Source organism: Manis javanica, chromosome 3 (genome assembly GCF_040802235.1).
Source record: "Manis javanica isolate MJ-LG chromosome 3, MJ_LKY, whole genome shotgun sequence".
Lineage (NCBI taxonomy): Eukaryota > Metazoa > Chordata > Mammalia > Pholidota > Manidae > Manis > Manis javanica.
The window spans coordinates 143,681,229-143,703,730 of NC_133158.1; the positions used below are offsets into that span (position 1 = coordinate 143,681,229).

Sequence of the window (22,502 nt, forward strand, 5' to 3'; positions counted from 1 at the left end):
TTCAACTTAGTCATTCCAGCTGCTTTAGCCCCAAAGAGTCAGCCTGTCCTTTGAAGCCAGGAACTGACTTCTTCCTAGCCATCAATCCTAGAAGGCACCTTCTTCTAATATAAGACTGTTTCCTCTACATGGAAAATCTGTTATTCAGTGTAACCACCTTTATTAATTATCCTCACTAGATTCTCTGTTAACTTGTTGCAGCTTCTGCACCAGTACTTGTGCTTTTATGTTATGGAGATGACTTCTTAAACCTCATGAACCCACCTCTGCTAGCTTGCAACTTTCCTTTTGCAGCATCCTAACCTGTCAGCTTCCACAGAACTGAAGAGTTAGGGCCTTGCAGTGGATTAGGCTTTGGCTTAAGGGGATGTTGTGGCTGTTACCCTACCCAGTCCACTGAAACTTTCTCCCTGTTACTAATAAGGCTGTTTTGACTTATCATTCATTTGTTCAATGGAATAGCACTTTTAATTTTCTTCAGGAACTTTTCCTTTGCATTAACAGCTTGGCTATTTGGTACAAGAGGAGTAGCTTTCTTTTGGATTGTCAAAGCTTTGTCATACTTTCCTCACTAAGCTTAATCATTTCTAGTTTTTGTTTTAAAGTAAGAAACCTGTGACTCTTCCTTTCACTTGAATACCTAGATGCCATTGCAGGGTTATTTACTAATTAGCCTAATTTCAATAGTATGTCTCAGAACAGGGAGGGCCTGAAGGAAGCAATTCGGAAACTGCTGGTCGGTAGAGCAGTCAGCACATACACATCTATTAACTAAGTTTGCCATCTTACATGGACCAAGTCCATGGCACCCCAAAACAATTATAATAGTAAGCTCACTGATCATAGAAGACCACCATTAACAAATACAGTAATAAGAAAGTTTAAAGTATTTTGAGAATTACAAAATGTGACAGAGACACACACAGTGGAAAAACAGCACTGTTTTTCAACAGATTTGCTGGATGCAGGTTGCCACAAACCCTTCAATTTGTAATAAATGCAACACCTGTGAAGTGCAATAAAGTGAAGCACAATAAAACAAGGTATGCTGGTAGCAGTAAATGAAACATCCTTTTGAGGACAATTTGGCATTATGCAATAAATGCCTTAAACATTGTACAAATACTGGGTAATAATTGTAATTTTAGGAATCTAACCTAAGGAAATAATTGGGTGAGTGTATAAGAGTATTTTGAACATAGCAGTGTTCATAATTACGGAAACAGCAACTCGTGGTACAAATAAAATGCAGTAATTGCCAACAAAGTAAATTTACATTGGTTTGGAAAGAAAACTGTAATTTATTAAGTGAATAAAATTTAGTATGAATCATTAAAAATTCAAATGCATATTTAACATGTATATCCGTATCTACCATATACATGAACACATACATGCAAACTAGGCATGTTCATGAAAAGGTTGAAGGATATAAATGAGAAGTGAGGGTGATGTATTTTCTGAAAACTATTTTTGGTTTTGTTTTTTAATAAGATAGTGGCATGCATTGCTTTTTTGTAATTAAGAAAACATTCAACTTTGAAAAAGAATGAAAATAAAGGGTCATATGGTTAAAGGAAGACACATTTCTGTGAAGCACAAATGGAAATCAGGAATAGCTGTAGCTGAATCAACATTGTGGCAGGGCATTTATTCATTAGTACTTAGGGAAACAAAATCATCCCAAGACAGGCCTTCTACTTAGAAGGGAGGAGGAAGGGTCTCTATCTTAAAAAAGTAAGCAAATAGCAAAATGCTTCTGTCAAATTGCTGTTGAATTCCAGTGCTTTTAGTTAATACTGATAAGGGTACCTGGATGCTTGCAGTAAACTTTTCTAGTGTACTCCTCATTTCTCGTTCACTATGCCTTAACTTAACTACTGCTTCTTCCAGTTGTACTTTCTGTTCCTGGATTTGCACTGCTTTTTGAGAGTCTCTCTCCAACTGCGATTCCATTTTATTTACCTACAAAGAAGAGTACTAGTGAAATAGGTTTTCTCCAAGAGCCATTTCAGATTAACAGTAAAGTCAATTTATGAAGAATAATCCAAACTTCTGATCTTAAAGACTATATGGAAACAAAACACCCCAGTTCCAATTTCTAATCCTAAAGCTTAGGAGATGGTCAACTAATTTCTGCATCAGACAATCAGATGGGAAGACAATTTTAAGTGTTGTATAGTTACCTATTACTTCAACAAAGGTACACTATGCAATATTTAAGTGAAAGGATATAAACTATTTCAAAATATGGAAAAAATCAAGACACACCACTTCGGAAAAAATTAGGTATCCAGAATATTCAAGTGTATGTTTTTAAGAAAAAAGTATATACAGCATTCTGAGGGTAATAATGGAACACAAAAGTTTTCCCTGGATATTTGGACATTCTCATATACTTGCGAATAAAATGTTTTGAAATAAAATTTTGAAATATACATCAGAAGTTTCTATTATACTTACACTGTAAGAATTATTTTGAAGTAGAAAAAAACAATTATGTAATGCAGAATTATGAGAAAAACCAAATTAAATGTCAAACAGTTAAGAGAATGGTTGAATTATGAAATATCTGTATGATCCAAATAGGAAAAGATATATATGTTGAGCATATACATTCTAATTCACATGATTTATTCCTAGAACTTTAGTTTTACACAAAAACATCTCAAAGTTTATATATTTGTCATTTATAGAAAGTTCAATATACTTAAAATTTGAGCACAGTATACTTAAAATGGCTGAATTTTATATAGGTATATATATGTCAACAAAGCTATTTTATTATTTTGTATATAATTTTTATGTATGTTATTATTTTATATATGCTGACCTCTTCTTCAGAGATTTCAAGAACAACTGATGAACCCATCCTTCCTTTCATTACTTTGCTTCCACCACCAGTCATTGTACCTGGAGAACAGAAGAGTAAGATTTAGATGTCTCCCCCAAGATTAAATAAACTCAATGGCAGGAAAAAACCACTATTTACCTGACTGTTCTATGATTTGCCCCTGTAATGTTACCACTCGCCACCTTCTATCTTTTTGATATGCTACCCTTGTGGCTTGATCCAAGTTGTCAGCTACCAAAGTGTCCCGTAAAGCAAAGTAAAAAGCTTGGCAAATTTTCTCGTCTTTTACTTTTACTACATCAAATAAGCGAGGAGTATTTTCAGGAGTTTGAATTTTGGTCATTTTCTTTGCCCATACGGCCATCTAAAAGTAAAAAGTATGTATTAATATATAATTTCTTTTAGGTATCACATAAATAATCTACACATATAAAATGTAAGGACAAGTATACAAGGTTCTGATTATCTGCAAAATTCAGTATTAATTCACTTATTTTAAAAAATAAGTTATTGGAAAACTATATTCACTGATGACATGATCTTACACGGAATAAGAAATTTACACACACAACTATTAAAATTAATGAATAAAGCAAAGTTGCAGGACAGAAGATCAATATACAAAAATTAATTGTATTTCTACACACCAGAAATGAATCTGAAAATGAGATTAAGAAAATTCCATTTATAAGATTTTTAAAAACAGGAAACCTAAATTATCATATAATCAGACCTAAATAAACAGAAAACATCCCAGGTTTATGGATCGTAACATTTAATATTGTTAAGATTGCAATACTACCACCCAAACTGATCTATAAGGTTCAATGCAACCTGTATCAAAATCCCGGTTATCTGTACCTTTTTCTTTTTTGTGCAGAAATTGACCAGCTTATCTAACAATTCATATGGAAATTACAAGGATGCAGAATAGCCAAAATAACCTTGATATAAGAACAAAATTAAGACTCCTGGTTTCAAAGTTTACTATCAAGCTACAGCAGTAAAGGCAGTATGGTACAAGTGTAAGGATAGACATGTAGATAAATGGGTATGAGGTTTCTTTTTTGGGGTGATGGAAATATTCTGGAATTGGACAGTGGTTGTGGTTGAACAACCTTGTGAATGTACTAAAAACCCACTGAACTGTACATTTTAAAATGGTGAATTTCATAGATGTGAACTGTATCTCAATAAAGGTTTTATTTAAAAAAAAGTTACTGATTAAAGTTAGAAATGCAATTTACCAGTCACTCTAACATTGGAATGTATAGTCCTTTAAGGGAAGCATTTCAAGATTTTTTTCACAAGTATGTAACCCCAGAGCCTAAAACAATTCTTAAAACCTATCAGGTGTTCACTGAATAGCTATGAAGAAAAACCTAGGATGCAAAAATTAACACACACTTGGAACTTGAAAATTAAATTGCATGTATTATTTCAAAAACTCACCTTATCCAAACCTATGAAGGTTGCAACTCCAATATTTTGTCTTTTAAGGAAGTTTACACATTCTTGAGCTGTATCAATAGAATCAACAACAATGTAGTCTAATGCATGGCAACAGGATGAAATAGCAACATCATATTTTTCATCAATTGCTCCTAAGTCCCCCTAATGATTAAAAGGAGGGGGGAAAATCATTGTATAAACAGCAAGGAATTATGTACCATATCATTTCATTACTATTCCTACAGATTTTTTCAAGTCATTTTTAATTGAAAAAAAAAATTTTACTTTACACATGGTTTCAAAAAGCACAATTAACAGTACACACACACACAGAAGTTCCTTTAACTCAATCCTCCCCCTGCTTTGCAGAGGCAATGGTTACTAGAGTTTTTCTTTAACCTACCTTAAAAAAAAATGCATGGATACAGTTTGAATTTTTAATGAGCATAAAATGAAAACTGTTCTCATTGCATGAAAATGGTTAACATAATATGAAGATTTGAAACCTAAAATTACTATAAGCAAAATATAAGACTTTGAATTATTGAAAGCCAACAGATTATGTAAGTCCTGATGAAACACATTTGCCTGCTTATTAAAAAGTCAGCTATCAAGCAGCGTTCATTGACTAGCTTCCTTTTACTCAAGAGCAAATGAAACGCATCAAGTTGTTTATCTTCAAGAACATAAGGTAGGAGTTACTTGACATGTAGACATGGAAGCAATCATGTTCATTAATTTTCATTTGCCCTTCTGAATCATTCTCTCTTCTTCCTTCTACCCTGCTTCCAGAAGGCTAACTCAGGGACTACACCAACAGGCACCTTTGACTGTCTAGCTTTAGCCAATGTGAAGCACCTGCTAGTGATGGCAGGGTAGGAGATGAATTGGATTGAAATATTTATTTTCCCCATTTCCTCTTGGCCACAACTTACTTCTACCTTCAGGCTCAGGAATGGTTGGGTCTCCACTATTGTTACTGGGTTTTTACATATTCTCTTCTTGATTTACCTTAACTCTAGCCTCAACCTTCAGTGAAATGGTATAAACCAAAAATATAACTTAACAAATTCTTTTTAGAAAAAGAACAAAGTAGTTTTGGTAAGTTTGCTTATTGCTACTAGAGTTAGTTTTATTCTTGGTATTAAAATGATTATAATTATTTAAGACAAAGCAAAAGAAAAAAGCTTTTCAATATGAGATACATACCACAAAAAATTTTATCATGTCTGAGCTTAAGAACAAAATGTTTAAAAAGGAATGTTGTTTAAAACAATCAATATTTTATATACAGTGACACTCTATATACAGTTAAGTCATAAGAAAACTTGTTACAAGGTCTGAGAAAAATGTAATCATTTCCAAATACATCCACTTTACCAATCTTCCAAATATTCCTGGAATCCTGCCAGATTTTTTTTCTTGAATTATTGCATCAAGGACTTTCCCCCTACTTCGACTCATTGCTAAGGAACTCTTTGCTTCTTCAACTTTTTGGAAAAGATCACGAACCAAACTTTTGAAATTAATTTCTTCTTGTGTAAGTTTTTGAAGTTCTTTTTCCTTCTAAAAGTAAAAAATAAAGAAAATGAATCCCAGAAGCAGTTAGCCCGGCCACAGCACAGAATTAGTTGCAATGCCTCAAATGAGACAGAAAAGATCAACAATAAAAAATTGAACCAGTAAGGTGCCATATTGCAACTGCCAGTTTGATTTTGACAAATATTAAAGTTTTACAGAGGACACAAATTTTTGGGGTCAATTGTAAGGAATATAAGTATAGTATGGTTCTATGAGCAGTACATTGACAGAACAAGTAAAGATGGGGCTGTGGAAATTCCACTGCAGCACCACATAGTTATGTATAAATAAGTGTGTCCTAATTCTTCTGCACTAATCAAACAGACCATGGGCCTTCCACCATGTGAGGACAGAGAGAAGGCACCAGCTATAAAACAGGAAGAGAGCCCTCATCCAACTATGTGGGCATCCTGGTCTTGGGCTTCCAGCCTCCAGAACTGTGAGAATTAAATATGTTGTTTATAAAAACCAAAACCAAAAAACACGAAATAGACCTTGGTGGAGGACCCTAGATATGGGTGACTGGGCAGCGCTATACTGCTAACAAGAGAAGAACCACACATACACACAGAAATCCAACCTCTGTTTCTCAATATTTAAGTTAGGGCAGCCACACTTTTCTGGCTGACATTCTTCCTCATCTCCTAGCTTACAGTTATTACCTTTACAACCAGTCATACGTAAAAGCTCAAATTACAGATACCCAGTATCCAAATACACTGATTTACCAGGAAGATAGAAGTTGTCATTGGCTTAAGTTCACATTAAATTCTACATGGTCATGAAATCCCTGATGACCAGACTGCGCATTTACTAAAGTGAAAGACTTTATGAAATCCCTTGGGTATCTAATTCCCTTAATGATGGGAAGGGGAACTGATGAGTCAATTAAGCTAGACATCTTGATTAGTTTGAAATGATTTGCAGTACCAAAGAAACTATATAAATTCAAACCCAGAAAAAATACACTAAGGAAGTTGGGTTTGCATATTCATATGTATATTTGTGTTTTTCATTTATCCTCATAGAAGTTATCTACTCTTAGATTTAGGTAAACACAAACTTTTGTTAAAAATATTTCCATGGTAAATTATGGTGGTTGTGGCAGTGTTATTTGCTGTTTGATACTTCTGGGGAAGTATGTGGTTAGTTTTCTGATATTAATTCATGTCAGATGCAATACTGAAATACTAACCCCATTCATTTGTATGGGGAAGATTAAATGCACACACATGCACACAAAGCATATACCAGTCACCCCAGATGTTGAGACTAAAAATAAAAAAACCGATATAAGGCTGCGGTTGATAAACAATGTTCAGATAAAATGCAGAAGCAAATATTTACCTCCTTTAACTTGTGTTCAGTTTGAGGGAGTTTTGCCTCTATATCTCTGATAGCAGTTTTCCTTTCTCTAAGTGTCTCAGAAGCTGCAATTAGAGCTTCCTTTGCCTTACTTAATTGAGACACTGCAGTATTATGACGACTGAGATAGATATCAAGTTCTGATTGGGCTACATCCATCTTTGAACGTGCTTCATTTACCAATTTGCTGAAATCCATAAGTTCTTTCTCTCGACTCTGTTAAAATGTGACAGACTCTATTAAATCTGAAATACATGTTTTCAAACCTAAATTGAAATGAGAACAATACATTGTTTTTAATATGTGATTTTAATTAAAGAAAACATGAAATCAATGGACTATTATATCAAAAAAGCTGTAGTGAATATAAGCAAAGACAGCTAAACTTTGTGCTTGTAACTCTGTTGGGTAGGTTAAGACTTATCAATGACAACCTCACATTTGCTTGTTTTATTCATGAAGTGCTAAAATAACCAGTGGCTAACACTTACTAATTTCTTACTTTCTAGGCATTTTATATAAGTATTTATGAATTTTATTTCCACAGAGATTGACAAGATTGGTAATATTTTCTTCCTCATTTTGAGAAAGGTGACTTGGAGACATAACAACTTACACAAGAGTAGAGATAATAAATGACTGATACAGGACTTGAACCAAGAACTGACACAGTTTTAACCATAGTTTTAAACTATTATTCAAGAAGTACAGAAGCAAAGATCTCAACTAGTGATCAGTGTAGTCCCAGGTTTTTACAGGTAGCAACGAATTAAGTCATCAAGAAAATAATGAAAACGAAAATTTGATGATGAAAGGAATGGCATATATAACAAACTATTTGACATGTCATTATTTTTTGTTACCATTATAAATTGTCATTCAGTTAACTTTTCTTTTACAATGGAAAAGCAGAAAACAAAAATAGGGAGAAAGATACTATGCTATTTTTAAAAATGTTTGATACTAAAAGTCCAAACTTCTTTCTCTAATATTTCAGTTTTTACTATTACTACAAAAATAACTGTCAAGTTAAAAAAAAAAAAAGCCACTGAAATAAATAACAACTGAGAAAGATTCTTACTTCTTTTTCTTTCTGAAGACCTTGCGTTTCCTGTTTAAGGCTATCCATAACTTCCTTTAATTTCTGCTCTTCTTTCTCTTTCTCCTTTTCAAGGGCACTGTTTCTAGTTGTTGTCTCAGTTATGATATTCTCACTCTTGGCCGGTATACCTTTAAATTCTTCAACCTAAGAAAATAAACCAAATTAAAGTTACAGGACCATGTACTTTTTAAGGTTATCCAATACATCAATATTTGACTTATTTAAAAGTATTTCTCAGAGTATTATAGGTCTTTATGGTTTTCTTTGTAATAAGGTTTGAACTAGCTGGCTTTAACAAGGAGTACTTTACAATTCACTGAAATTTATATATTACCTCAGTCTAATGATAAATAATTCTATGAATTCCTAATTCGTTATGAAAGAAAATACTCCTGGCTGGGCATCAAGTCTTTCTTCCTTCTGTTTCATTTTTAGGCTTTATTATCTTTCTTCACCTATTAATATGCTCTGACTACATGGTATTTCCTAAATATCCCTCATAGTATATTACAACTTACTATAAATTACCTTCATACCCCTGGCCTTTCTCAAATCCTAATCTTCCACAGCTTTACCCTTCTAGCATCAACATGTAGACTAACATTTTACTCCATTAATATCTTCTGGTAATAATCACTTATCTATATTTGATCCCGAAAGTTTAATACCTCTGAAATAGTTAAATTTGGCTTAGTCTGTATACTATGAGGGTTATTCTCAAATCCTCTATTTTGTTTTTTTTCTGATTGTTTAGTATCAAAGCTCAGTATTTCCCAAAATGGTGTCATGTAAGATTTGTTACTGTACTGAGAAGAAAGTATTTTACAAACAATACATATGGAGAACACTTAAATAAGATAAAAAGGAAGAGCCTATATTTCATATATATTTACATGGTATAACACTTTTTTGGGGAAAGAGGGTTTAGGTGTCATATCTTCTAATATCTGATAGAACTATGAATGTTGTTACAGACCCCAAACTAATTGATTATTTGAGGCTGGCTCCTAGTAAGTTAGCTATTCTTGTCTAAGCTTCATCTTTTTTTAAAACCTCAGAATACCTTATCAACCCCTTGTTGTAAATTATGAGCTTCCCCTTTTCTCCTTTTTAAGGGGAATTACTGCTCTGACACTCTTAAATTTATCCTTATAGGAGGCAGGAACATTTTTAAAGGTCTACAATACATACCCAAAAATGTTTTCTTAAACTATTATCCTAGGAAAATCATTTATCAACAAAATAGAAGCACTGATGTCTTAAACGTTTCCCCAATAACATGTATCATAGAAATATAAGTTCTAAAGCTCAGTCAATGGATGCAATATTTCATTTTGGGGAAAAAGTCAGGTTCAGAGTACATCCTAAAACATTTAACATTCAGAATCCCAACTATCTTAGGTTATAAGGGGCAAGCATATCCATGAAAACTAGATCTGATATTCAGACATGAAATTTTAAGAATTTTTTTGCCCTAAAACCTACCTTTTCTTTATCTTTTTGAAGTTGTTTCTCCAGTTTTTTGGCTTTACTTACAGCATGTTTTAATTTTTCCCTAACTTGAACATCTTCCAAATCTAGCTGTGTAAATTTTTCGTTGTTTTCCTCAATAAATTTTGTAATTTTATTCAGTTTCCTAGCAAAGCAAGAAAAAACCATCAGTCACTATTGAGATATTCAGATATTTTAAAGCCATGTTACATATCCCACCTGGGACACTGGTTTCATAAATGTATCCAAGCTCTTAAAAGTAGGATCCTAAAGTGACCTGTTTTAAGCTGATCCTCCTCTCCCATCATATCTGGAAATGTGTAATTATGAGTTATTTTGGCTTTCTAAGCTGGATGGGAAACACTACATTTTCCAGTGACTATGATATCTAGGTATAGAAAAACTTTACCATTAAAATAAATAAAACTCATTTTAATGAAGACAATCACAAAGGTAAGAAAGATTGGTGTCATTGAACACTGGCTCGGAGAAAGTTAATGATAAAACTTAAAAAAATCTATGTAGAAGAACCCCAACTTTACCTCAATTAGATCTGTAGACATTCTTAAGACAACTAACCCATCAGGCTAAATGCTTTTTTTTGCTGTGATTTTGTGTTATTGTGTTCTGCCACTGGGGGGTAGCATCCTCCATTTTCTTAAGACATCAGTGTTGGGCATTCAATCTATTATAAAGAACTAGTGCAGGGCAATTAAGCTTTTTGTTTGCAAAGGGACACAATTTTTATGATGGCAAATGTATTACTGTAATGGAAGTATGTTTAAACACACACATATAATAAAGTTAACTAAACCTAAATACTTTTAGTGCTTTCCAAAAGATAATTACTTCTCTGCATCTTTTACAGCTTTATTCTTAGCTTCCATTTCATTTGACAGTATATTGCTCTTCTCATTAATTTCTTTGGTATCTTGATGAATCTTTTCCTTTCGAGTTTCCATTTCAGCAATTCGTTTCTGCAGATCATAACTTAGGGAGGAGAAAAAAAAGTCAGAGATATGTCATTTCTAAAACTGTATAACTATTTTAGTAAGATTACTTTAGAAACAGCTTATTTTAACTACAGTCAATTTACAATTAGCTAGGGCTTTTTGAGGTGGAGGTGGGTTGGAGAAGGAACCAACCCAGAGTCAAGCTAGAATTAGGAACAAATAGGTCACATATAAACAAAATTAAATCTATTACATGAATTAAAAGAATGTACTATGAAACTATTAAGTATATACTACTACTTATATTGGGAGGTGAAGGCACCTCCCAGTTAAAGTAGGATACTTAAAGTCAGCTTTAATACTATGTTAAACAATCCTAATTTAATGAATTCATCACATAAATGATTTTTAGAACTTTTCTCACTTCAGTCTTCACATTTCTCTAAGGAAAAGAGGGCTTTCACATAACATCAGAAACTAAAAAAACTGATAAAATTAAGATACTTACATGTAATATTGACAAACATGATTCTTTTTTTTAAATATTTCATTTTCCACAGTAAGAAATTCAATGGCTATGTTTTTCTCTCCCTCTAAGGCATCCTTTTCTTTTTCCACCATCTTAACTCTGTTTAACTACAAAAATTTAAGGTGTATAAAATGTTCAAATACTTCATATGTACAATCTGAGTTAAAAATATGCCAACATCGGATAAAAACATGTTTATCTTGTCAATAAGAAAAATGTAAAATTTAATGTAAAATAAATGTTTCTTCAATAATTATGATCTATCATAACTTGACTATATGACTCAAATTGTTAATAAAACATTCTGATTTACAACAAAAGTCCATAGAAGATTCAACATTCACCTTCTCTCCTCTGTGTTCATTTAATATTTCAACTCTTCGACACAAGACTTTAATAGGTTCATTTAGCCGTCCACAACCAATTATATCTTCTAAATATTCAAGCATACCCTCATCATGTTCAGTCTGGCCTTTTGGTTTCATCAAAGCAATTTGTTCAACTTCACCCTTTAAAAGAAGTCATATTTCACATTCATTGTGTATGGTTAGCTAACTCAATCTTATTTATTTATTTTTGTGTTGACTATCCTCTTTTATTTTCTTATTTTTTTTATTAAGGTATCATTGATATACTCTTACGAAGGTGTCACATGAAAAACATTGTGGTTACTACATTCATCCATATTATCAATTCCTCCCCATACCCCAATGAAATCACTGTCCATCAGTGTAGTAAGATGCCTCAGAGCTAACTCAATCTTAAGTGAGAATTAGGAACAGTCCATTAACAAACTCAATAGTAACGAGCAACTAAATTTGTAAATCAGTAACTTAATCAGATTTAGTAAGATACAAATAAAAATGTTCTTTCTACTGATATTCTCAAAATTTGAGTTTTAATTTTACATAAGGAGGTAAGAAATGTGTATTTATAATCCCTTACATAAACACTATGAAATTATCAATACACATCCACATATACACATAGTCAAAGATTATTCCCCACCAAGAATGTTCATTCAATATAAATACAATGTTAACTTTTCTATTAAACAAAATTCAAGCAATGTGTATATAATCTACAATTACTGTGGCAACATTATCAAACGTTAACAATAATATAATTAAAGTTCCTGTTCTAGAACAAAGGATTTTCCACAAGACCCTTCATAGTTAAACTGTAGCAGGAATCTTGTCCTAAGGTGGTATTAAACTTTCCTCATAAACCTGGTATTAGGAATTCCTCAATAAACGCTGGGCTTAATGAGGATGTTTCAAACTTAATGTCCTAACTTTCTAATAACAAAACCATTAAAGGAAAAGGAAATTACTTATTTCTCTTGGTAATAATAGAAGAAATCCAACTGATTGAAAACGAAAAGTCCTGGTGCACGTGAGAGTGGAAAACTTTTGTTTGCAATCATTAATATAAAACTTTAAGTGATTAAAATCTTAGACTAACATTAAATATTTACATTTATGGAGTTTAATTACAAAGAGAAAAGAAAAAAAGCCATAATCAGAAACAATGCTGACTGCCAGGCAGCCATTTGGTTTGATGGTGGAGAAAATTGTGTCTGAACATGCTCAGGCAAAATGCAGTTTACTTCACAAAAGTAGCCTGCTTGTACTCTATACAACAAAAGAAAATGGACAGGCACGTAGAAAAAAACCCCAACACCTTTTATATTTCATCAAAATAGCAGAGACGAAAAATATCAAGAAAAAAATTACATAAAAGAATACTTAAGTCTTTATCATTTTACATAGTCAAAATATTTATGACTGAATCTTAAAAATCTGGAGCAAACCTTGCTAATAACAAAGCATCATATTTACCAAGAGCAACCCTAAGTATAAAACATAAACATATTTTAAAGATAAAACAGATAATTTTAAAGTCTAATCACTTTGAGAGGCTTAATCTGCAATGTTTTTATACATCACCATCACTTTTCCACACGTTGACAGCATGATTATCAAAGTAAAATGTTACACAAAGCCTGTAAATTTTAGGTTCTCTGTAACTTTTAGTATGTGTGAATTAGTGTTTTAACTAGTGTTCAAACTACAATATGTACTTATATGTTATCCTGCTTTCAGTTTCCCAAATGTTTGCAGCAACAATTTAAGTTTTAGACAGAACTTATGCCTGGAAGTACGTCCAAGGTTTGGATTACAAGAGGACAAACTCCAGCCATTGAAGAAGCCAAGAGTTTTACTGAGTTTTCATCCATGCAGCATTTATCAACAGTGACACTACTGACATTTTGGGCTGGATAGTCTTTGTTGTGGGAAGCCAGACCTCATAGGGTGTTTAACCTCTACCCACTAGATGCCAGCAGCATCCCTTTCCCACCAGCTGTAACACCCCAAATTGTCTCCAGACAATGCTTAACATTCTGGGTGTGGGAATGTAAAAATTGCCCTAACTAAGACCACTGATCTTGAGGTTGTAGTTTATTTATCTCTTTTGGGTTTGTGTTTATAATCCACATAAAAAATATCTGACACATAATACACTACTTAATTCAAATATTTGAGCACATATTTTAAGACAAATGAAAAACTATGCCGAGAACCTACAAAATCTGAGTTAAATGGCCATATGGTATTATTTAAGTATACATTTCCAGATAACTGAAAGTTAGAATTTAGTGTAACAGTTTACACTGATAAAATATTCCTAAAAACATCACACTTTTTCTGGCCTAATTATTTACTGGAATACTGGAGAGGTGGATTATTGTTACTAGGGGAGACTACCTAGGCTTTGGGTAAACTTAGTGGTTGCTTTTTTTTGGTTATTTGTTCCTCCCTTCCTTGTTAAAATGAAGGATATACAGCCATGATTTCTTCTAACAAGGTTGCCCAGTTGGAAAATAATGTTAAAAGTCAAAGACAAGGACATTCATGAATCAAAACATAGTTGACCCTTGAACAACGGGTTTACAACAAACCCCCAGTCAAAAATCCACATGTAACTTTGACTCGCCTAAAACTTAACTGCTAATTAGCCTTCTGCTCACTTGAAACCTTACCAATAACATAAACACCACATTTTGTGTGTTGTATGTATTATACACTATATTCCTACAATAACATAGCTAGCGAAAAGTAAGTTTTTTCAAATGGTCACAAATCTCCAAAAATTTTTTTCCAATATATTTATTGAAAACAAAACCAACAAAATACATTAAGTGGACTCACACAGTTCAAGCCCATGTTCAGGGGTCACCTGTAGTTCCACCACAAGTCCTATATAATATTCAATTCTAGAAATACTATATGGCATTAAAAAAATCAGATTAGCATACTGATCAACAGCCTCTACTTGTCACTCGACTACTGGGCCAGCTGTAGTGTTCCAAGAGACAACCTGGGACTTTTCTTGTGGCTCTGCTCCTTGATTTCCTTTGCCTGCCTTACTGTGGGCTACTATTTGCTCTCTTCTTATTCCATTTCATGTTTTATGTGGGTTGACTGTGCCTACAGGACAACTTATTTTTCAGAAAACTTATCTATCCCATATGAAATGATAAAAAATATAAATATAGCTTTAATATAGGGCAGTAAGGTCAGTATATTTCATAAATCATTTTAAAGCATCAATATGAATTTCAAGTCACCCTCCCCTATCAAGGCTCCAAATCACAAAAAGTGGTAGTATGATGACACAAAAATGTTTCAAGTTGCTATAATGCTAGCATCTGAATCTTATCAGTTTTATAGGCCTCTACACTGTTATCTCTAGTTTCTATGGCTTATTTATGTATACTACACAAGGTTTTAAACAATTTTTTTTGCTGTTAATTACTACAGATTTCCTGTTATAGTCATACTATATTAGAGACCTTAAACAACTGTGGGAAAGATCAACTATGGTTTTTAAGAGTAACATAAAAATAGCAAACGTACTTCAAGAGGATATTTGTAATACCAAGGGCTTAAATCTTAACTTATCAAAGTGGGTGGCAAATCTGTGATTCAGTTATATCATTCTTTGATGTCTAATTTACGGGAATATAGCTTAAAAATCTAAAAGAAATGAATAGGTATGACACCACTCTATCCTTACTCAAATGGAAACCAAATTTTAGCAAGTAAGAATCCCAGAGAACTCAAGTATATATACAATTAAACTTTTGTTCCTAGTAAGGCCAGAAGGATTAAGATAAACATGGTGTTTGCATCAAAATCAAATGGTCCAGAAATGCTGGGCTTTGAATTTTTATTTTGTCTTAAAAACCTTTTTATTCTCTCCATTTTCACTACACTGTAAATTGTTTTTCATCTTTTTCTAATAAATTTTATTCTAATCTGGTCTTTGTGAACTACTAGAGGCCAAGAAACCAAATCATCAAGGTTAGTATCTGTCTAAAACACAAAGCAGATAATGCTTTAGTGATGGATTGTTTTCTATCTATTCTGGTTGCTTGGGAGTAGCTTCCTATTTTAATAGTTGAGGCTGTTGAACAATACATTTGAGTAACTGACATGTTATTCACAAAGCTAAAAAATTCTTTTGATATATAGCAGACTTATTTCTACAGGCTAACATATTAGAACCCAAATAATTTGTAAGTCATGCCACGCTTAGGAGAAGTACACTAGAAAAAGGAAGAAGAGATGAGTGGGTCACAACTCAGACCTAATGTAACCTCCAAATTACCAAACAATAAGAAAAACATCTTGATTCTTGTTTTAAATTTTAATTTAGGTTTTATAGTATAAAGACAAAAAGCATATGAAGCTGAAAACTTCAACACTAAAATTGTGTTAATTGTTGTAAGCTTTTAAGGAATTTACAAGAACTCAACCCAAACAGCAATCATTAATGGAACTTTAACATTTTCTGAAGGCATGTATAAATGTCTCTAAACTTTGCATCATTTATAGCATTTTAGCACAGTGCCTCATTCGGTACTCATTTGAATGGTCAACTGATGAAATTTTAAATGGATTCAAGTACTAGAACGACTACTTGAAGAGCCTACTAAGCCAACCAATATAAACACTGTAAAAAATTTTACTTTTACCGACTTCTAAAAGCGGTGTTATTTAATTTTAAAAACAAATTTTTACTTAACTAAATTTAGATTACTTAGGCTGTTAACCATTACCACTGGCCAGTCTATACATTTTATTCAAAGTAGTCACTTTTGTCTTGGATGGTGATATTTTATTCTGTCTCCAAGTTCCCAGCCTCCCAAATCATAGCTAGTATTTAAATTAATGTTATTTAGTGGGAGAAAAGGTAACAAAAACCACATTCTTACTTACCTTCAAATGCTTTAAATCTTTGTTGCAGGACTCTAAGATTTTTTAAGGAACTAAATACAATTCCACAGAAACCACTACCCCTTTCCCTCAAACTTTTAAATAGGGTTCATTTGTTTTACCTACTCCAATCCCTGTTTCTTCTTCCTAACACATGAGTTCCTAAGGTTCTTATATGCAAACTTAATCAAATGGAACTGAAATCGTTAACTTGGAAAGTTTACCATGATATTAAAAATGTCTTAATTGTTAAGAGGACATAAAAAGGTTAAGATTATTATGAAGACAAATTACACAAGCACCCTAGGTACTTCAGAAGCACATATTTAATATAAAGTTAACAATTTAAAAACTTACTTCTTTGGGAAGTTGTTACTTTATTTAGCTACCTTTATTATTGAATTGGGTACTGAGGCTACTACTGAATTATGTATGTATAGAGAGGTTGCACCAAGGAAAAAAATCATCCTTACAAGGATTAAAAGGGAGTCTACTTTATTTTGATGAGTCTTTGTACAGATTTACTACTTTGACTATTCCAAGGTGATGGCAAATAAAAAAAACATACACAAGCAGAGGTTCCCGCAAAGCAGTATTATCAAATCTGGTATTACAAAAGGACACAGCTTTTTACCCACAATTAACCAAACCAAATCCCAGAATATGAAAGTCCATAAAAGTTTAAAAAAAAAAAAAAGAAAAAGAAAAACAACACACACATTCACACAAAGCTTTAAATTCAAATTTATATAAATTCAAATCTTTTTTCTGCAGCTGATTTCTCAAGATTCATTTTTAAATAAGTTTGGGTAAAGAAATATTACAAATGTACTGTGCCTGGTAACAAATGATATTAATATAAGTCATTCCAAAATACTGATTTACCTTGTACATATACTATATATGTAATACTAAAAAAAAAAGTTGATGAATAAAGACTTAAGTGGAAATATGTGCTAATATTTTATAAGTTTGTTACTGGGAACATTAAGTCACCCTAATGAAGATTTTAGTATCAAATCAAAATTCCCAACTTAGTTTTAGAATCAGTAGCACAAGACACTGGAGGATATTAGCAGCTATTTCTACATTACTATATAGTTTTGCTTTTATTATGCTCTGGTGATTCTGGATAGGACACAGGAAAAACAGATAGCCTTAAATCAAAAAGTAATTTTAGTATGTCTGAGAAAGCCATGTTGTACATTAAGAACTTTTTTTGCAAAGTTAAGACAGAAAAAAAGGTAAGGGATTTTTCTTACCAAGCAATGTTGGTAGAATATATCCTTACTCAAATAAAGAATACAGTTTCTAACAAAATTCAGCTTTACACCAGGTACTTCATTTTATATCCTTTTAAAAAGACTTTAGAGTTGTGATACTTAAGAATGAAACATCAGTTACTTTCTAATCTTCCACCTGTACTGGTTCAAGAGAAGGCCATTCAAAAACCAGCTTGAGTAAGATTTTAGTTAACCATTCTAAATGTTAAGAAAGATTAAATTAGGTGCTCAGGTAAATTTGTCAAACACCAAGTATACAGTTATTTCTTTTTTTTTTTTGCTATATATTAGTAGAAGTATAAACAGATGTACTGTTAAAAGATAATGAATTTCATATAAAATGTGATCTTAAAGGGAAACACAAATGACAAATTGTTGCTATATCCCTGTCACGCTAAAGCAGCACAATAATATTGGTGTTTAATATTTATTTCACTACGCCAATATTTACGTGCTGCTAGAACGGAACAAGTCAGTCAGTCCATCTAAACATAAAATGACATCTGATGATGAAAATGCAGTTTTGAATGAATTGCCTTAAATTTCTAGAGCAGCAAATAATGATTCGCATCTTGACTGTCGATTGTAAACCATGATGTGCTGCTACAGTATTTTAAGGCCTCAAAAATACAGGATTCATCCTAGAGGGGAGAACCCCCTAAAGCTAAAAAAAAAGAAAGCAACAAGAATAAAAGAACCTGAAAGTGTTTAATGAACTCACCTGTAAGATTAAAAATCTATTATGGTCCAAGTCAATTCCATGGCTTCGAAGGAGATTCCCAACATCCTTAAATGTCTTTTTCTTCCCACTTATGTGATAGACAGAAGTATTATCTCTGTAGGCAGTTCTAGACACATAGAAGTTACTGTTAGGAATGACTTCATAATCATCCCCTTCCTGTTTTGAGGAAAAACAAAACCAGAAAACAACTGTTGGTGTTAAGCCACAGGTCTCCTCCAAATTTCATTCACTTCATATTGAAACTAGTCCTACGGATTAAAAATGTCAATTAAACATGCACATAAACTGGCAAGTTCTCAGAATTAACCTTAGCAAAGAAGAGATATTTTTCCAAGTTGCTTGATCCCTTCCTTGTAGATCATAAAAACCAAAAATCCAAACTAAACAAACAAAAAAAACAAAACAAACCCCCCCCCCACCTCCAACAAACCAAAAAACATTACTTGACTGAGAAGAGATGATGAAGTGAGGGCAAGAATCCTACCGTTTCCAAAACAAACTCAAATTATTAAACCATGCTGACAGATTAAATTACAGTTCATTAAAAAAAGCTGTGAGAGATGATTCAAGGAAAAAAGGAAGGAAGGTAGTAATACGGGTGATATGACTTAGTTTCTTTTTGATAAAGAATATGCCATTAATTTGAAGCAAAAAAAATCACAAAGAATTTAGTTGATAACTGCATTTTCCCATTTTTAAAAACTCACTAATTTTTTAAAAAATTAAAGCAAATGTACTTTAATATTAAAACTCACTTTCCCTTAAAAGCTATGTCATTTCAGAATTAGTTTTTAAGTTTATATGAATCAAATATAATAGGCAATGAAATGAAACCTCATTTACTGGCAATCTGTTTTCCAATTCAAATTGTACAATAGAAAAGTACTAAGAAAATTAAAATAGATGCTACAGTATAGATTTAATTAAACCCTTTATGTAAAAAAATTAAAAAACGAAGTCTAGAAGCCAAGTCACATCCCCATTTCACTATGTAATTAGTTTTCTGTATGTTTGGGTTCCAGCCAGTCATTTTTGAACCATGTATTTCTAAAGTTAATTATTAAACAGAAGAGAAAAAAAAAACCCCAATACCAATAGAACCGTGTAAATATCTAAATAGACATTGTACCTATAATTGTCTCCTTTTCTAGAAGACAAACATGTTAACTTGACCCTTCCTGCTATAAATCAGCTCTTCAAACTGAAGCAAAGTTCTTTCACATTAGATACAGTACTAACAACATTAAATTTAATATGAATTGAAAAAAGACAGATTAGTCAACTATTACATTTTTAAGTTTAGGTAATTTATCCCAAAGCAATAAAAATATACCTTTAAAAGCCAACCCAAAATTCATAGTAAAAGAACACCAACTTGTCACTCAGGATACTAAAACTGCTCGGTGTTTTATTCCAAAAAGGTAAGCACTACTATAAGCTGCTTTTTCATTTCCCTGGCTAAAAATTTTAATATTTTAATAGCTGCCACTACCACTCCTCAAAAAGAAAATATAAAATATGGTCATGGAGGTAATGAAATCAGTGTCTGTTTCACTTTAACCATGTACTGATTTTTAAAAGTCAATTTAAGCCAACAATAATAAAATATGCCATGTATTGAAATCCCTTTGTTCCTTACTTTTAGTTGCAAATAACTAGTCAAAGTCCCTTACCTTATCAATTATCTTTTGAAAATGAACTTCTACAGTACAACTCTGAATATCCTTGTGTTCATCAGAATTGTGTATTAGTACTGAGAGTTTTTTAGATCTTATTTTTTGTGCTCGATAGCCAAACACAAAAAGCATAGAATCAATAACATTGGATTTGCCACTGCCATTTGGCCCAATAATACAGGAAAAGCGCTGCATAAAAAGAACAGAAAGAAAAAAATTAAAGTTAAAAAGGTCATGCTAATACTAATAATTCTGATTTAAACTGTTTAACTTGCAGCAAACTACAAGTATTCGAAAGTTTTCATTGCTAGATCACACAACTGAAGATTTCTTACATCTTTTACCACAAGCGTTACCTCAAATAAGACCATATTCTATTTCCAATTCAGCCTTTTTACAAAACTCATTCTAAAAGTTAAGAGAAAAATACTCTTTCAAACAAAAAAACTCATCAATTCTATTCCGTGAGGAAAATTTGTAACTAAAGAGGTACCAAAGATAACCAGATGAACAAAAGCTAATTTCAGATGTTAAAAACACAGGAAACATACCCTTTATCATTAAACTACTGTAAATACAAGTTACAAAACTGAAACATCTTGTAATAAAGACGCATTACCTTACAATAGTTATTTCAAATGGTCAAATACCTTATGAAAAGGTCCCAGAATTTTTTCCCCAGCGTAGGATTTGAAGTTCTGGTTTACAATATGAGTTATCATAAGCCGAGGAGCTCCAGCTTCATTGGTCATTGCTGGAGGTGGGGGAGGCGGGATGCTATTCAAAATCTCTTCTAAACTTCTATTATCAGTTTCCTCACTTAAAGTCTCTAAGTCAAATGAAAGAAAAGGGAAGGCGAAGGAAAAAAGCCTGCATTAGTGCAATTATTTCGGAGGACTACTCTATTGCTTGCTAAACTCTGAAGATACGTATTTATGAAACCTAGGAATTTAAAAGTCCCACTTAAATACAGTATTTTAAACTCACAAGGGATAATCTTTCAGCTTTGTTTTATAAAAAAATTAATTCTTGAAAGAAATGCCACCAGTCACAAATTTCTATGGAAATATACTTTTTAGGCGTCAAAACAATCATTCGAAGCAAATCTGGGAAAATTACAACAGCCTGATTTCCTGCTTCCCGCTTAAACGGGGGGTTAAATCCTAAGGCTCATATCTTTTGAGTACCTGGAACCTCAACTGTAGACACCCACGAGCTCCAGTGGCACTGTCACAGGAGTTTCGTTGTCATCCAATTCCTGGACTCACAAAATCTACAGTAGTTTTGAGTAAATTATCACAATTTAAGACCACGGAGGTGAAGTTAGGGCCAAGCAACTTTTCATCTATTAATAGTCACGCGGATTCTGTCGGGAAAAAAGTCCTTTGGCTACTACTGGCTGACCATGCAAATTTGCGCGGAAATACAAGGCCACAAACAAATTCACAGCTGAAGCCATTAACTCGTCCCCAGTCCTACAGTACCGTTACTCCGAAATTGCACATAGAGCCCAATCTCTGAAACTCGCCAAATCGCTTTCTTCAGCTGCTCTACCGGACCAACCTGCGACCTTCAGACGTCAACCCCGCAGACCCTCCCGTCCGCGCCCAGTAACACCGGCCAGTGCTGAGCTGGGCGCGTACCCACCCGTGTCTCCCAGAGCACTTTCCTGCGAGTCTCGGCTGGCAACTCACCTGCGGAGGCAGGTGCCAGACTCCCGGCAGTGCCCGGCGGCGGCTCGGGTTCCGCTTCGCCGCTGATGCCGTCCGGGGACTGCGGCGGCTCTTCCTCTCTGCGCCGGGCGGTGGAGGGCTGGGTGCCTTTACGGGGCATGGTTGCTGGGCCGGAGGAAAGCCGGGAGCACGTCAGCCCACGGGCCGGAGGACTTGGACCGTACGAATCCCTCCAGCCCCCGCAGCGGGGAGGGCTGGGCCCCCACTCCGCCCCACTCAGAGTTAACTCCATCCACCCGTGTAAAAGAGTCCCATTTTTAAACCCCGCTCAACGCCAGCGGGTCTTCGGGAGAGAAAGCGCAAAATTTAAGTGTCAGGAAGGCGGGATTCTTTTTAAGTCCTAAGCAAGTGGAAAAACTTAGACGTGCCTGGGAATCCAGCACGGATAGAGCAGCTATTTAGGTTCTTTTCATTTTTTTAATGACTGCCCCCAACCCCCACAGTATAAGTGGATAATAA

At 33.4% G+C, this 22,502-nt stretch overlaps 1 protein-coding gene across 3 annotated transcripts in view; it reads right to left on the bottom strand.

The window, feature by feature from the left end:
* Positions 1–22,502, bottom strand: part of SMC4 (structural maintenance of chromosomes 4) — a 34,090-nt gene that overhangs the window by 10,562 nt on the left and 1,026 nt on the right. Inside the window, exons 3-17 of one of the 3 annotated variants that reach the window (XM_017675942.3) lie at positions 22,005–22,148; positions 20,961–21,137; positions 20,308–20,499; positions 18,614–18,790; positions 11,672–11,836; positions 11,307–11,434; positions 10,695–10,835; positions 9,840–9,990; positions 8,334–8,498; positions 7,235–7,468; positions 5,687–5,872; positions 4,307–4,468; positions 2,993–3,218; positions 2,834–2,913; positions 1,813–1,965 (exon numbers count right to left, since the gene is read on the bottom strand). In XM_017675942.3, the coding sequence (XP_017531431.2) occupies positions 1,813–1,965; positions 2,834–2,913; positions 2,993–3,218; positions 4,307–4,468; positions 5,687–5,872; positions 7,235–7,468; positions 8,334–8,498; positions 9,840–9,990; positions 10,695–10,835; positions 11,307–11,434; positions 11,672–11,836; positions 18,614–18,790; positions 20,308–20,499; positions 20,961–21,137; positions 22,005–22,148 (2,481 nt within the window). Of the gene's footprint in view, positions 1–1,812; positions 1,966–2,833; positions 2,914–2,992; positions 3,219–4,306; positions 4,469–5,686; positions 5,873–7,234; positions 7,469–8,333; positions 8,499–9,839; positions 9,991–10,694; positions 10,836–11,306; positions 11,435–11,671; positions 11,837–18,613; positions 18,791–20,307; positions 20,500–20,960; positions 21,140–22,004; positions 22,149–22,502 lie in introns of all 3 variants that reach the window. The other 2 variants (XM_017675943.3, XM_036997845.2) reach the window with 2 other exon arrangements.